The 16594-nt window shown below is 45.3% G+C and overlaps 3 protein-coding genes across 3 annotated transcripts; 2 read left to right on the top strand and 1 right to left on the bottom strand.

Moving 5' to 3' along the window:
• Positions 1–1656: 1656 nt before the first annotated feature.
• F5Y00DRAFT_237663 (uncharacterized protein) lies at positions 1657–3132 on the bottom strand. Its single transcript, XM_048007854.1, has 2 exons — positions 2567–3132; positions 1657–2457 (listed from the first exon to the last, which is right to left on the bottom strand). The coding sequence occupies exons 1-2, from the start codon at positions 2823–2825 to the stop codon at positions 1934–1936; spliced, it is 783 nt and encodes a 260-aa protein (XP_047864747.1). The 5' UTR covers positions 2826–3132; the 3' UTR covers positions 1657–1933.
• Positions 3133–5656: 2524 nt separating this feature from the next.
• Positions 5657–11590, top strand: F5Y00DRAFT_253265 (P-loop containing nucleoside triphosphate hydrolase protein; the record flags this gene model as incomplete). Its single annotated transcript, XM_048010030.1, has 9 exons — positions 5657–5673; positions 5922–6003; positions 6034–7671; positions 7789–8563; positions 8597–10175; positions 10234–10304; positions 10356–10623; positions 10660–11329; positions 11384–11590. The coding sequence occupies 9 exons, from the start codon at positions 5657–5659 to the stop codon at positions 11588–11590; spliced, it is 5307 nt and encodes a 1768-aa protein (XP_047864746.1).
• A 545-nt stretch (positions 11591–12135) lies between these two features.
• On the top strand, positions 12136–16372 carry F5Y00DRAFT_81902 (uncharacterized protein). The gene is made up of 2 exons (XM_048014196.1): positions 12136–13057; positions 13188–16372. Exons 1-2 carry the CDS (start codon positions 12385–12387, stop codon positions 16277–16279), a joined length of 3765 nt encoding a protein of 1254 aa, XP_047864745.1. The 5' UTR covers positions 12136–12384; the 3' UTR covers positions 16280–16372.
• The last annotated feature ends 222 nt before the right edge of the window (positions 16373–16594 follow it).

The raw sequence follows: 16594 nt of genomic DNA, 5'->3' as shown, positions 1-16594 counted from the left end.
AGGTGGTTTTGTCTTCCCAACTATTATTTGACTCTCTCTACCTATAGCTTTATTGTACCTTTATAATGTCGTTGACACATTAGCTGTAACCCCATCGTTGGTTAATAGTTAATACCTTACATTGCAAATGAAAACTTAGATAATCTTTGCCTAACTAGTGTTAGTGATTGTAAGTCTTTAGATGTCATGTTATATTTTTATCTGGTAGGTCTTCTTTGAATCTGGCTTAAGAAAAGTCAGAAGCTAACAACAAAGCGTAATTCGAGTTTCATAAGTAATATATATAATTTACAAGTTAGATGCTCTTCGCTTCTGCTAGAAGCTAGTTTAAGCCTATTTATAAATGCAAATTGTGATCTATTAATGGAGTTTTAATGTCGCCATCAAAGAGCCATGTAACGTGAAAATATGGTTGAAGGATATGTATCTAAGCTGATAGTTACCGCATAAGTACCTAACCTAAGGAGGTATGTATCGACTCGTACGAGTTAAAATTGACATGGATAAACTCCGTTGTGGGAGCGACAACAAGCTTAAATCGGAATCGGGGTATCATATCTACAAACGCGAAGATCGCACGGGATAGTGTTAGGGTGCCCGTTTCCGGTCGCGAACGGGCGGCGTAGTAGCATGGGGACAAAAGTACCCTGTTTGCTTGAACCTGCGCCTATAATTTCGTGTTCAAATTATATAAGCCGCGCATTCTTAATACTGTCGTAATTTCGTCTTTATAGCCTCGAGTTCTCATTTGACAAATATACTTAAGTATATTTTAACATACGGATGTTCCATAATGGTGAAGTGTAACGTTGGTAGAGCGAAGAAAACTACCTAAACAATCCCAATGGTGGCTATGCTCTCGTGTGGCTGCGGCACGGTGCTTTCTAAAGCTTATTAACTCAGTTTATGTTGAACGGCACGAGTAATCTCATGTTTACGAGCATGTAAATGCGTAAGCTGTGTTCGTCATGGTTAGCGCTGCGGCTCAGCCGTGCCGCGCTTGTACCGCTGAAACATAGTGATCTACTAGCGAGATCGACTTACCCGTCGCATCGCATAAGAACCAGTTTATCCACTCTATAGACTCGCTTACCTACGTTATGGTTCGTGACGTAATGGTCGCCGAGTCGACGATAAAATGCCATTTCCGCGTTAATAATCAATCATGGACCCCGAACGGCCTTTAAAGTTCTAGTTAAACCCGGCTAGGATGCACGGGATGCATGGGCAGCTGGGGTCGGCTCATAGGGCTGAAGTAGATCCACTTAACTACCTAGGTATGTAAGACATTTTAAAACTTAGAAGCAATCGTGCTTAATGATGACTAGTCTTTATTAGTTGTTTGAGAGAAATGGACGTGAAGTAACCGCGCTAAGATCGCAGCGTTTAGTACTCGTCTATATTATTCAACCATCTGGGTTAAGCGCCTTTACGCCACATTAATACAGCGAGTCTTCCCCGGTATACTCAAAGTCGAGACTTTTTTGAGGTAACGCGGCATATGAAACCCACTTGAAAAAGTGGAGTTTCCGATAATCGCTTAAGCAGATCCTTGTAAGGAGGCGGGGGCGGGGATCGGGGGGCAGTTCGTGATCCGGAACAGGTAGGGATTTCAATACGATAACATTTAAAGTGCTTACCTGAGGTCATAGTCTGTTAAATTTATGATAATAGTAGCATTGCTCATATGCAACTCTTCAAAACGCGTAAGTACCTAGGTAGTTAAGAAACATAAAGAAAACGTTACATTGCTGTATATACCTTGAGCAGTCTATTGCAAATCATTACCTACCAGCCTCCATCCCGCCATGCCAGCATGGACTAAATCCATAGCTCCCCAACTCCTAATCCTAGCTCTAATCCCAATTCCTATTTTCTAACATATGTAGACACAAACGTTCATTTCTAACCTGAATAGCTACCATCCATACCCTTAAACCAGCATAACGTTCCTGGATGTGACGTAGATCGCTTTGACTGGGAACTTGGTTTTGATCGCTTCGACAACATGATCGTTCGAAACATCTATAACAGGTAGTCTGCTACTTGATGACCGGCTTGCAAACCGAATTGCTGGGGTAGAGAAAGTAACATGCCCCCCGTCGCTAGAGTTTCTGTCGCTTTCTGGAACATTGATTCTCTGGCGCATCTTACCGGACCTCAGATCAACTTCAGCAATGAAGTCTTCGGTGGTCCTCTCTCCGCACCTTCTCCTCTGCGTCGGTTCAAAGTTGGTGACTGTTCTAGACTCGGGATCGATCCAAATAGTCCCTCCGTTGACGTAGACATGGATATAGCTACATGACGCATCTAGCTCCATGCAGTGCGGCCCTGCATAAGGGCTAATATCAATTGAACCGATAATGTCATAAGTTGAAATGTCAAAAATAAGAATTTCGTTAGACAGTTCAATGGGCGCAAAACTATGACCCTGCCGATGCCGTTGACTGATATATACTTTTATGATGGCTGTTAGTAATTGCTCTATTATGTGTGTAGTCTTAAGGGGGCCAGGAATGATCCGGAGCAGGAAAAAAGGGGGAAGGGGGGTCTTAATACTACTCACAAAGGTTCCGGCTCCAATCGTGGGCAACCTCTTGCGGCTCCGCAAGGAGGTCATCGAGAATGTAAACCCGATAGGAAACTGCGATATCTGCAAATTTGCATGGCTGGCCCTCTGAGTGACTCATATTGGAGCTAGTTTTGGACTCTGAAGATACTTTCGGGTTGTTATTGTTGGCACCGAAGAGAATTCGAGGACGCTCTGCACTGGGACGAGCTTGAATGATTTTAGTGTCTGACTTGACATCTTGTAATAGTGCCATGTTGGCGGGTGTCTTCGAGAAACTTATAGGGCTCTGAAGTCGTTATTCTGGGGAGGGCCTCCTGTATCGCCTTTTCTCGTGTTTGTCGAAGGAACGTGCCGTAGAGAAAGACGGGTCACTAAATTCGCATCACAGAGATTTTCTCTCTTACATCGACCACTCCACCAGAGAATGAGGGAAGGAAGAATAAGAGAAGGAATCCACCTGCTACGCCATCTCGATTTCCTATCGTAGGATTTCCCGGCCGAAGTTAAGCCTCGCGGCTACGACGTGCTGGGTACTGCCACGTGCGTAGCCTCCATTTTCCAGAACGTCGGTAAAGTTTCCTCGCCCTGGTGATCATGGTTCCTAGAAAAGTTAGGTACTAGCTCCATACTAAGCCCGCCAATCATAATCCTGCGTGTCCATGCACCTCGTAATCGGTAGCCAATCAAAATATCTTCAAACCGAACGCCGCTTCGCAACGGGAGCGGACTAGTAGGATTCGGAGAGTTTCAAAACAGTCCGAATAGTGTTGAATAATTCATGTATTGATGGAATTATTATCTAAGAGAATTATTATTTTTTTTTACAAACACTCAAGATAATTCTGAATGTCTGAATGACACGTGACGATCAGTCACGTGTTGAGATGTACCTTGGTACATCTCACAAATAGGCACCATTTAAAGCATACACAGAACCACCGAAATGGGAACTCAGATTTAGAGATCCCACCTAGCCAAAAGGGGTCATCATTGAATGTTTTGGAAGAGCTATTTGCCCCACTCCGAGCAGGCATTGAGATAAAACAGATTGACCTTATTATTGACTACGTTGCATTCGGAGTAAAATTACCTAATAAATCGTGGGAACTACATTATTTCTAATCGCTCATCTCTCCCAACATCATGATTCATAAACCATGCACATAGGAACTACCAGCCAGAGGAATCTTATAAACCTACCGTTGAGTCGGAAGGCTTTGCCGAGAGATATAAATCGGGAATACGAACAAAGATGAAGCCATAGCTCACCGCTCCGAAAAACAACGCCGCGAACCCCCGAAGAGCAAGCTCTCCATCCTAGAATATGAGACATGACTTCCTATCTAGAGGACAGGTAAGAGTTGACGTAAGAGGATCGCGAGACTATTCGTATTCAATACAATGGAGCATGGGGTATGTTCAATTTTATTTTTATAACGCATAGCATTGATGACACCATTTAAATGTCTGTGCCGTTTGGAAATACTAGACTTCCAGTGTTTGTTAAGGTTAAAAAAGCTGTGAATAGGTAGACAACTCCTTAATCACGGTTAACTTGATCCTTCGCATTTAACTGCCTCACACACAAACAGGGGACTCTTAACTCCTATAACTACCTATCTAGGTATGTTTATTAATATTCGACTTTGCCGGATACCTGGGTAGGCAATAAATCTTCACGGGCGCGGGAAGGAACCGAGATATATGGTTTACAAATGCAATTCGTATCATATTGGAGACTTTAGAGGCAAATAGTATGGACTGGGGGGCTGTTCGAGTTAGAGTCCCATGCTTCCTCATGCATTATTATACATCAATATCCTTCTAATTACTTCCTCTCTCTTTTAATAACGCCTTGGTTGCAATATCGTATACTTAACAGCTTGGCTTCATATATCAATATAGTATCAGTTTAATCCTAGGTACGCAATGGTTGAGTCGCTATATGCTTTCACCCCCCCTTATCTCTTCCCTCCTGTCCTTATTTTTAAAGCAATCCAAAACTCCCGCAACTTAGTTTATAAGCAACGGTCTTCTGTAAACAATCTTCATTTTCTACTTAACGCTTTCTTTCGTTATGGAGAAGATAACCTCAGTTATATAAAGCAGCCCTTCTAGACCTTAGTAATGCTTTTCTCTACTACGCTAATTTTAGTGTAGTATAGTGATATGCGCAGGTGCTCTACGAGGTATTTTCCGTTGAAAGTACGGACGTTATCTTATTATAGTTTACTGTAGCTTGTAAATTTATTCTGTATAATATATTCTGGGTCTTTGGTTTTGTCAAGGATAGCATCCAAGAGGGAGGGTTAAATGTTCCCGGATAACCCCGACTTTATTATACTATGGACTATTGAGGTGTTCATGGTATACATCTTGTATCGTTCTTTCCCGTATCGAGTTCTACACGTAGACGCGGACCATATGGTAAAGTTAATGGTAGTTAAAAACTATACGTACCTAACTTACCCATTACACGTAAGGTGAGGATATAATTGCTATAGGAAATTAGTAACTCCGGGATTAATGTATGTGGATTTTCTTTTCCTAAATGTAAATGTAATCTATGGATGCGGACATATAGGAGGTAGGCACATGTTTATCTCGACTGCATATGGTGCGTACTTGCCTTCATGAGATACCTAGATTAGGCACGTAAGGCAGGTACAATTGTGCACTTATCTATCACATCGCGTGCCTACCTTAGGTACCTTGTTAGGTACCTGCTTTGGACCTTGGTGGTTTCCTTCAATTCCTTAATCAACTGCTTATCTACCTTATTTCTGCCTAGAGTTAGGTACCTAGGTACCTATTCCGTATACTTTCTAGGATTGATTTTGAATCCGGAATTTATCTTAGGCAAACCCTCGACACTCAATAATCACCATTTCAACAACCACATTTCATCCTTCTACAAGCATATATTTCCTCACCTATAGTATTTTCTAGAGCCCTCAATAACCCTGTGTACCCCAAGGAATCGCGTCCGGATCTGATCTAAGGGCCTATCCTTAATCTTCTCCTATAATCGTCACCTGTCGATAGGTAAACCCAATTTCTCTGTCATGAACTTGCAGATCTAGCATGGCACCCTCGGGAGCGTAAGTTGCATTGTTTAGAAGCACTTTTGCCTTCTCTTTAGTAGGTTTCATGCTAATTCACATAGGCGCCATTCGGCTCAATGCCGCTATGACAACGATCCTGGTGGTTGCAAGCGCAGGGACTCTTGTAAATTCTCGCATTCTGTACAAGACCCCCCCAGTACCCAAGGCGTGAAAACCCGCGCCGATATTACTATGCCAACTTCTCAAGACGCAAGTAACGAGGCTTCCTTTTTTAAGTGGCGAAGAATGATCCCGAAGGCTTATGAGGGCAAGCCTTCAGCCTTCGGCTTCAAACTACCTCAATTCTTTCAGATCGCTCGTGATCTAGTCCAAGGTGACCTTGACGTGCTCCAAAAGACAATAACTGAGCTTGCGACGGATCCAGGAGTCCTAGCAGTGCGCGAAATGATTGACGAGCAGATTCAATTTTGCAATACTGACGTCAAACGTATAACTCTCTGGCGTACTTGCGTTTTACCCTTCTTTCAAACACTCACTGAGCAGAGAGTAAGCCATTCGGCTATCTTAGAAGCGCATACCGGGACTATTTATAATGTTGTTTTCGGTCACGATGCTTCCCGTCTGGGAATTCTCTTCGGTTTCTTGATTGAACTCGCCGCAAAATGGACATCGCCGCTTGTGACAAATAACGACGGATCGAAAGCACAATTCCTAGAACTTTGCTGCACAATATTAGCCAAGACGATTAGTTACAATTCCCAAGCACTTGTAAACGAGAAAGTCCCGCCGATTGTGAATCAAATATCGAAATTCGTTGATGATGTTGACCAGTGTGGTCGTAACTTTTGGACCTTACAAGCAAAGAATCACCTCGAGTATATTCAGCGTCGTCTCAGCATCATCAAAGAAGCCCCGGAGAATGTTGCCCCAAAACCCCAACCCTCCGGACATGCCAAGTTCGTATTGCGTCGAGATCTTCCTGGAAATTTGTCTCCTGAAGGTCCACGTCACGACAATGATCATGAGGATATAACAAAAATTCGAATTCTACCAACGATGTCAGAGATCACGGCCACTCGTTCAGATTACCGGCCAGTTCAAGATCCTTCACAGCTACACTTGCCTGGAATCCAGGGGTTAATTGACCGCCACTTCCGACTTGTTCGAGAAGATATGGTTGGTCAGTTGAAAGATTGTATTAGCGAGGAGCTGCGTCTTCTTGAACATCCAGAGAATAAAGCTATCATCAACCAACGGAGTCGTATCCGCACAAACTCATATAACATTGTAGATATCGTTGATATCAAATGCACACGACGATGCGGATTGGAGTTTCATTTGAAAATCGAGCAGCCTTTTTCTGCAGCAAAATTGTCAAGTGAAGCACGAGCGGATTGGTGGAACCTGTCGAAACGTCTAGAGATAGGCGCTTTAGTGTGCCTCCTAGAGAAGGATACCGCCGTCTTTTGTGTTGTAGCTGAATCTACATTGAGACCAGATCCAATTCGCACGCATACACAAAATACGGCTATGAATATCATCGAGAAACGCAACCTTCACAGCAACAAGCATTTTGCATACGTAAATCTGAATCTAGCTGAGCCGAATGAAGTGGATCTCAAGATTATGCTGTCGGCATCGCAGTCCGACGAACCTATCAGGAGATCCTTAGTGGAATTTCCTGGAATTCTTCTGCCCTCATTCAAACCTACTTTATCAGCCCTCCAACAGATATTCATGACTCTAGACCTCCCATTTTCCGAGCTCCTTGCGCCGAGTTCTGATGGGCCAACCGAAGCTAATATCTCACCTCCCCTATACGCAACGAAGCCCGGATTTGGTTTTAATTTGAGATGTCTCACAATCGATGGAAATGATTTAAAATTCTCTCCGCAGGATACTATTAATCCTGAGGAGCTTTGTAGCAGATCAAGCTTGGATAAAGGCCAGGCTACAGCCCTCCTGAACTCGTTGAAAAGAAGTCTAGCACTTATTCAGGGGCCCCCAGGCACAGGAAAAAGCTATACTGGTGAGGTAAGTCAGTATCCGAATTATTTGTCCCCATATCCTATTTCGGCTTAACCGAGTAGCACGTTCAAAAATCCAGCTTGCCGAAATATATAACGTGAGAATTAATTGGCCCGTGTACAGGCGATTATCAAGGTCCTTCTAGCGAACAGGAAGAAGGCTGGCATAGGCCCAATACTCTGTGTCTGTTACACCAATCACGCTTTAGACCAACTCCTTGAACATCTCTTCAATGGAGGAGTAGAGCAGATTATTCGCATTGGTTCGAGATCGAAATCGGCTGTCCTCGCCGATTTGAACCTGCGTACTGTGGGGAAGGATATGGAACGCACGAAATCGGAGAGGAATGCTTCATGGAAGTCAACTGCAGGTTTAAAAGGTGCAGAAGATGAGCTAAAAACATATCTAACAAAACTAAAAGCCTCGACAACCCATAAGAAGATTAAGGAGCACATCAAGTTCAATGAATCACCGTTCTACGACGCGATATTCGGCATAGAAGAGGACGAGTGGACGAAAGTTACCCGTAAGGACGACCAAGCTTACTTCCTCGACTGGGTCAATGCAGGTTCCGTGTCAGAGGAACCAGTTCGAGGCGTTGATGCCCTGAAAAAGCAGGATCCAACGGTTTTAACTCAACAGGAAAGGTTTGCGCTCTACACAGCCTGGGGTTCTGTAGTAGCTACCGACTTAGGAGATGAATTTGTCTCTCTTCTCCATGACTACCAGGAAGCAAAGAAAGAACATGATACTGTGCTACGTGAGGTGGATCTTCGTGTTCTTCAAGAAGCCCATATAATTGGCGTCACAACAACTGGTCTAGCCAAAAACTTAGATTTGCTTCGAAAGCTTGACAGCAAAGTCTTACTCTGTGAGGAGGCCGGCGAAGTCCTTGAGAGTCATATTCTAACAGCGCTACTTCCATCCATAGAACACGCTATTCTCATCGGAGACCATTTCCAACTGCGTCCCCAAATCTCAGACTATGAGCTTTCTGCTGCAAATCCGCGCGGGCAGCAGTATTCGCTGGACGTATCACTTTTTGAGAGACTCGTTCAGCCAGCACAGCCCACGGATTTGAGATTGCCGTTCGATATGCTCGAAATCCAGAGAAGAATGCATCCGTCGATATCTAGGTTGATTAGAGATACCATATACGAGACTCTTCAAGATGATGAGAAAGTCAACAATTATCCCGAAGTGGTTGGCATGAAAAAACGACTATTCTGGTTGGACCATGATAAACCGGAAGCGCGATCAGATCAAAATTTTCCCACAAATACATCTCGGACAAATGATTTCGAAATCGAAGTTGTTTCCGCTCTCGTATCCCATCTTGTACGCCAAGGGACTTACGGGCGTGATGATATTGCTATTCTGACACCTTATCTCGGCCAATTACACAAGCTAAGAAAGAAACTTCAAAACTCATTCGAGCTTGTTGTCGAGGCTCGAGACCTTGAGAACCTCCAGAAAGAAGGTTTAGATACCCCATTAGAGGCACATAAGCAAGAATTGGGGAAATGCATACGGCTTGCAACCGTTGACAACTTCCAAGGTGAAGAAGCGAAAGTAATTGTTATTTCTCTGGTTCGAAGTAACTTGGAACGGCAATGTGGATTCTTGAAGACTACAAACAGAATTAACGTACTCCTCTCACGGGCACAGCATGGAATGTACATCATTGGAAACTCCACAACTTATGGTGAGGTTGAGATGTGGTCAAAAATTATCTCGATGCTGAACGAAAGCGGATGTATCGGCGCTAAACTACCACTTCAATGCCCAAGACACAAACACACATCTATTGAAGTATCAGAACCTGATGATTTTATTCGATTGTCCCCAGAAGCTGGATGCAGCCTTCAATGTTCCGAGAAACTTGACTGTGGTCACATTTGCCGTAGCAAATGTCATGCGAAGCCTTTGCATAGGGCAGTCAAATGTCCGGAACCATGCCCACGACTAAAGTCCTGTGGCCATAGCTGTCCTAGGCTTTGTGGAGATAAGTGTGAAGAAAGGTGCTCCACTGTACTTGAGGGGCATAAAGTTTCTCTTCCTTGTGGTCACACGCTGACTTCACCTCAATGCTGGCAAGTTGAGCACCCGGGCGAGGTCAAATGTCTCACACGAGTAAGGAAATACGTACCGGGTTGCGGTCATCATGTTGATGTTCCCTGCTTTGAAGACATTACCGAGAATAGTTTCGTCTGCCCGGCACGATGTGGTCAACATCTTCCCTGTGGACATGCCTGCCAAGATTCATGCAAAGTTTGCAGGACTCGTGGTGGGACACATTCATCATGCACATCTATCTGTGGTCGAAGCTACAGTACTTGTAAACACGCATGTGTTAATCAATGTCATCCGGGTGAGGATTGTGCTCCTTGCAGTATGCCTTGCGACGAACGGTGCACCCATACAGCATGTTCTAAACTATGCTCCGAGCCTTGTACCCCTTGCATGTTACCGTGTTCATCCAGCTGTGTGCACGGTCAATGCTCTATGCCGTAGGTTTGCCGTATGAAGTGATTACCGAGTTATATATTTACTAACTATTCTTGGTAGGTGTTCTGCCCCATGCAATCGGGCAAGTTGTTCCAATCGTTGCAACCAGCACTTAGTTTGCGGTCATCAATGTAAGAAAATACCCTTTTATGAGACGCACAGGATCTGATTAGAGTATCTAGGTCCATCTCTTTGTGGCGAGGACTGTCCTGACGCGAAGTTCTGTCAAATTTGTGCGTCTAGAGAAATCAAAGCTACCGTAGTTGATACGTTGCCTGTACCTGAGCTACGTAAATACCATATGATCAACTTGGACGCGGAACCCTGCCTTTTTCTTGATTGTGGTCACATATTTACAGTATCAAGTATGGACAGGTCGTTGGGAATAGCAGGCAATTGCCGGAATGCCGATGATACTCCTATTGCCATCCAGGCTTCGACGGGACCTTTGTCGGATACTATGCTTCGGGCTTGCCCACATTGCAGAGGAAGCTTGCGAAATATCTCACGATACGGGGCTATTGTTCGTCAGGCCTTGCTAGAAGAGTCAACTAGGAAACTTATTATCTGGTCTCATACTCAGTCGATGGAACTGGAACGGCAACTGATTGACCAAGAGGAGAAACTTATAACTGTTAAGAGAACTCACCGCCTTAAAGACTCGATTAGCAGAGTAGGCAACGACTTTCATGTCAACGGAAGCCCTATCGACCAATTACTTGCCATTCACGACTGGGTTGGGCATGGTCGGTATGAGTCAATCATTCGCCTTTATTTTACTATATTCGAATACTTTGGTCAAGTTACGGCTATAGAGAAGTCATACCGCCAGGCATATGATCTTACGAAACACACTAATCACATCAATGGTTCTACCGACAAGTCCGGGTTGATTTCTTCGGATATAAACACGCGCGGTCGGGTTACCGCTTACATTTCTCTATTCCGGTGCTATTTTGTAGTCATAAGCGACTTTCTACATCTGAGAAGTCTGACCCGATGTCATACGATCGTGAAGTTTAACCTCACAAAGGCATTTGAGGAATGCGAGCAGCTAGTTAAGCTAGCACAGGAGGCAGAGTATATTCAGCAGGAGGCCGAGGGCCATATTTTCTACTCTAGACTGGTTGCACTGGCTCGACAAGCGAATCTCACTGTAGAGCCTAGTGACTCGAGCAGAGATGATTACGGTGTGGAAAAAGCGCGACAGCACCTTTCCAAGGCGAAAGCCCTTATTGTCGACCTGCCATCAGCTGCACATCTGGAAAGAGAGATTGACGGCGTAAGGAAAATGTTGTTTAACGGAGTTTTCTTCCGTGGTATCTCGGTAGGAGAAAAGCGAGCTATTTGGAAGGCAACGGCGGAAAAAGTTAGGGAAGTTGAGGCTAGCACTGAATCTCGAGCTATCGTAAACTGAGCTACGTATACATGACGAAGAAGGTCCCGCTATGTTTAGTTCGAATTCGGTATACCTGGTAATCAACCATTAATTGATAGTTGCAGGTCAAAATGACCAAAATAACTCTTAGCCCCTGAATGGATTGTAGCTTATGAGACTATATTCGGACTCCCCCATGCCTTTACACCGTTGAATTTGTCAGTATAAGTTGCCGATGATAAAATCCGGTTCAGTGCCTGATTTCCAATGAAAGGTTAACTCGTAAGCTTAATGTAGTATTCAATTCAATATCTCCTATTCGTAAGCCCAGCCATGTAATTTTCTATGTCTCTTAACTTGACGATAGGGGGATGGTGGATCTTATCTACATAGGAGGAGGCACGAGTAGAGGAAATATTGATAAGCCACAATAGCACATCGAGATCACCGTGGCTGCGTGGTCTTGGCAAACCGCCCGAGTGTGGCTAGTGTGCTTATTAAAGTTGGTGTCTCGTCTTAGGTAATCTAGTGTACAGTACGGATTCCGTATAATCGAAATCTCGACGTCATCGAATTGAGAAGGCGGGTTCGAATCCTCGAGCATATTCGTTAACTCTTCTCCTATATGTACACCTCATAATGTCGACTATTATTAGTCTTACGACGCCGCTAACTCTTAGTTCCGGGTCAAGATCCATTGGCGATCGGTCTCGACCTCGGACATCTCCGCTTGGCGCTAAGTGCGACGCCACGGGAAAATCAAGACTGATGAGTTCTGCAGGCCGGTAGTTGGCAAGAATTTTAAGATTATTCTTAATGTTCTACATACAAACATGGCTGCTCCCGGCGTCGCGACGCGGCGTACCTCAAGTGTCAGCACCGCGGAGTTGGCCAGACAGCGTGATCTTCATAAATATTATCAGCCATGGCTCGACTCCAAGAAGTTAAAGAGTATACCTGCGAATACGGGTCCGGATGAGACCCGAGAGGTGCAATGTTCTCACGATACTACTCTAACTGCGCTTGCTCAACTGGCTGCATTAAGGTTGAACGTCAAACGCGGCATGATATCTTTAATAGATGCCAACACGCAAATCATCCTCGCAGAAGCCACACAGACCTTGTCGCTTATTGATGAAAGACGACACGCTCCCGGAGATCACATATGGCTCGGTCATGTGTCCCTTCCGCGTCGGGATTGTATGGACGAACATGCCTTTGGAGCCATTACTACCTACAAGGACGCCCAAGGTAAAGACGTTGAGATTTCCGCGTTAGTCGTGAAGGATACCTTAGAGGATGATCGGTTCAAATGTCGGCCGTACGTGACATCTGGAGCTAGCGTCAGATTTTACGCAGGCGTACCCATAGTCACCAAACAAGGGCACGCGATTGGCGTTTATGCTGTTTCTGATATTCGACCACGACCCCAGGGCCTTACTCTTGATGAGGCGCAGTTTATGGAAGATGTTGCTCAAATTGTGGCGGATCATCTTGAGAGGGTTAGTAAGTAACCCCGAGCATCACGATCTATTCTACGACATCTACTTTAGAGATAGATATTTCTATCACATGACTTTTCACTTACCCGACTTTCAAGCACATTCAATATAGCATTTACTAACAAAGTCTATAGTGGATACGATGGGCCGTGTTTCGGAGAGAGATTTCATGAGGGGTATCTCTTACTTCTTGGAAGATTTATCTGAGTATAAGTTCCAACTGAGCAATACTGATCGCTCCATACAGGCGCCGAGCACCAAAGAGCAATCAGATGTGAGAGCAACTGACCCGCAAATGGATCCCCCACGAGGGCGTCCTAGCAAGCCGGGGTCGGCCAATTTGGCGCACACTTCCATTTCCCCTACCAGGGATGCCTCTGCACATTGTGAGGCCCGAATAGGCCGAGGTCCTCGATTCTCCAGGGATAGCGATTCTCAAGGCAAAGAAGCTCCCGACTCATCGAATGATGGCATACATAGGATTTTTACACAGGCTTCGCAGTTACTATGCCAGCAAGCCAGAGCTAAAGGCTGTGTATTTACCGATGCTACATCGGGCCTGTTCTTTGGCCAGTCTAAGGGGGTAATATCGCCTCCGAATGGTACTGATCCAACCGTATCTTCGGATGTCAATTTCGAGTCAACAGAGGACGAAGAAACCGACACCGACAAAGCAAGAGAGGATATTCCGTCTCCGGGATATGGATCCACGCTATCTCAGACTGCTTTCGGTGATCGACTAGATGAAATGGCCGATACTCTTGGCGGCGATGGTGATCGGTTCCCGCAGGGTATAATCAAGCGCAAAAATCTAAAGAAATTTATTATGCGCTATCCGTTTGGTAAATGCTTCTACTTGAATAAGGGACGCATCGTATCCGATCACAGCATGGCTCTTGACGAAGTAGTTGCCGGCGGAGGCTCCAATTGCCCAGCTTTGAACACGTCAACACAATCTATGGAGGATCAACCCCATATGCTATTACCGCGAGAGCTTCTCAACAACATACCGGATGCGAAATGGCTGATATTCCTTCCTCTTTTCAATTACGCCCAAGGTCAATGGTTCGCAGCAGGTTTTATTTGGGGCGATGACTTCAAGATGGGCGACCCCGATGACGCGTTGCCCTACTTTAAGACCTTTGGATCCTGTATGATGAGCGAGGTAGCGAGCATGGAGGTCTTAAACACGAATATTGCCAAGTCTACGTTCATTGCCTCCATCTCTCATGACTTGCGTTCTCCGCTGCACGGAATGCTGGGAAGCCTGGAGTTCTTAGAAGATACTATGACTTCAGCCTACCAGATGAGTCTAATTGGCGCAATTGAAACATGTGGCAAGACGCTGTTAGATACCATCGACCACCTCCTTGATTACGCAAAAATTAACAACCTGAACTGTGCGAGCGCGCGACTAAGCTCCTCAACAGAGAGAAGAGCGTTGAAAGAACCGCGCGACGTTGGGGAGCCGCTATCAATAAATTTTGATCTTGCACTCCTCTTGGAGGAAGTCGTCGAGACGGTTTTTGCTGGCCAGACATTTCGCAAAATCAACCTCCGACATCACGACCCTGTCGACGAGGTGTCCGCAGAAATAAAGTCGATGAGTATTAATGATTCATCGACAACTGAAGAACAGATCCACTCTGGCAGTGTAAAATTCTCAGGGAAGGTCTTTTTGATACTTCATATCCAACGTCTGGCTTCTTGGTGTCTGCAGGGACAAACAGGTGGACTTAGGAGAGTGATAATGAATGTGGTTGGAAATGCTATTAAATACTGCAAACACGGTTGCATCGACGTCTCATTGGAGGCAAAAGAAATCACACCTTCTAACTATGAGGTGCATCTTTCTGTAAAGGATACCGGTATTGGTATGTCGAAGAACTTCCTTGCAAATCATATTTTTAAACCCTTTTCACAAGAAGACTCATTTACACCGGGTACGGGACTTGGGCTCTCTATCACCTCACAAATCGTGAGAAACATGAATGGTAAGATTAAAATTGACAGCGAGAAGGGAGTTGGGACGCATGTTAATATCATCATTCCGATGAAGACTGCTGGCCCCAGTGGACCTTGCGGTGGTATCCAGGATGATATCCAGCGCGAGGTTATAAAAGCCACGGCAGGGAAAAAGGTGTGCATTTTAGACCCCTTGCTTGGTACCCTTAATGGAGAACTATCCAAACTGGAACTTTCCATCTCCAACTTCTGTCAGGAATGGTTCAATATGGATGTTATTAAAAGCAAGACTGTCAATACCGACCCAGACACAGCGATTTACATATATGCCGAGCCACCACCGATAGAACGTCTGGTAAGACAACATCTTGAGCGGAGGGTGATGGGCGATACGGGTAAAGAAGCGGCTTTACTTATCGTCTGCACGAATGCTTTCGAGGCTGCGGCCCTACGGGCTGCCGGCGTTAAGGATTTAATTTCTCTTGGCAGAATAGTTGAGGTTATTAGCCAACCTGTAGGGGTGCGCAAGCTAGGAAAAGTTCTCTATCAGTGTCTTCAACGCGTTGACGAAAGCTCAAAGCGGTCTAGGGCACCCTCGCCATCCCCCGAGAGTAGTCGCAATCAGGGGTATAGCTTAGAGACTGGGTGGAATGCCTCAGCAGTCGTATATGACCAGACGGAAGGTCGATATAGGCCTTCGATCGATGCTCTAAAATGGAAATCCGAGCAACAACGGTTAAAATTGCCATTGGAGCCGAGCATCAAGGTAGGATTTCTACATCCTGGCGCGATCGGTAGTGAACCCGGTTCCACGATAATTCAGCATGGCCGTTCTCGGTCTGGGGATCATATCAGAAGACTACCTCGCGTCCTTCTAGTAGACGATAACGCGATCAATCTCAAGCTCCTGGTGATGTTCATGAAGAAGATCAAGCTGCCGTACGCCGAGGCCGTGAACGGGCTCGAAGCTGTTACCCAGTTCAAGGAAGCTGAGGAACCCTTTGACTTCGTGCTGATGGACTTGCAGATGCCTGTCATGGATGGACTCGAAGCAACACGGCAGATCCGCGAGTTTGAACAGGAAAGAGCAGGGGAACCTACTGCTGCGTCACCACCATCTACTATTATCGCCATCACGGGTGTCGGCAACGAGGCTACGCGCCAAGAGGCCATGGATGCGGGCATGTCGCAGTTTTTGACTAAGCCTGTTAAGTTTAAGGCTTTACAGCAGCTTTTGTTGGAGCAGGATCAGCCGTCGTGAGAGAGGAAAGATTTGTAATGGGGATGGATTTTACCCTGATTGGACGGGAAAGGAGAGGTCAATAGGGCTCGTCTGTCGGATTTCGCCTGATTATTCGCCTGCATACGCCTCTGGCGGACAGTACCGAATGAGCGATCTATTGTTGCCACACATGTGCACTATTAAACGGTTCACGGACGAGATATAATGGAGCATCATTTGGGATTAGCCGCGAAGCGCCTGAAGCGCATATATGATTTGGAAGTGCTCTCAATCTTTTACGAATACTTGATTTCCGGTCTTATGATCATAACGTTTTCGTCAAGCTGGGCGGTC

The sequence above is a fragment of the Daldinia vernicosa genome (assembly GCF_022497035.1).
Source record: "Daldinia vernicosa strain CBS 139.73 unplaced genomic scaffold F5Y00scaffold_24, whole genome shotgun sequence".
Taxonomy (NCBI): domain Eukaryota; kingdom Fungi; phylum Ascomycota; class Sordariomycetes; order Xylariales; family Hypoxylaceae; genus Daldinia; species Daldinia vernicosa.
This window is presented reverse-complemented; position numbering and strand designations above follow the sequence as displayed.

Excerpts from the sequence above, each read along its gene's own strand:
- F5Y00DRAFT_237663 (XM_048007854.1), bottom strand. The coding sequence starts at position 2,825 with ATGGCACTATTACAAGATGTCAAGTCAGACACTAAAATCATTCAAGCT. Across the intron at positions 2,458-2,566 it reads CGATTGGAGCCGGAACCTTT|TATATATCAGTCAACGGCAT; the intron begins GTGAGTAGTATT and ends CCATCATAAAAG.
- F5Y00DRAFT_81902 (XM_048014196.1), top strand. The coding sequence starts at position 12,385 with ATGGCTGCTCCCGGCGTCGCGACGCGGCGTACCTCAAGTGTCAGCACC. Across the intron at positions 13,058-13,187 it reads GGATCATCTTGAGAGGGTTA|TGGATACGATGGGCCGTGTT; the intron begins GTAAGTAACCCC and ends CAAAGTCTATAG.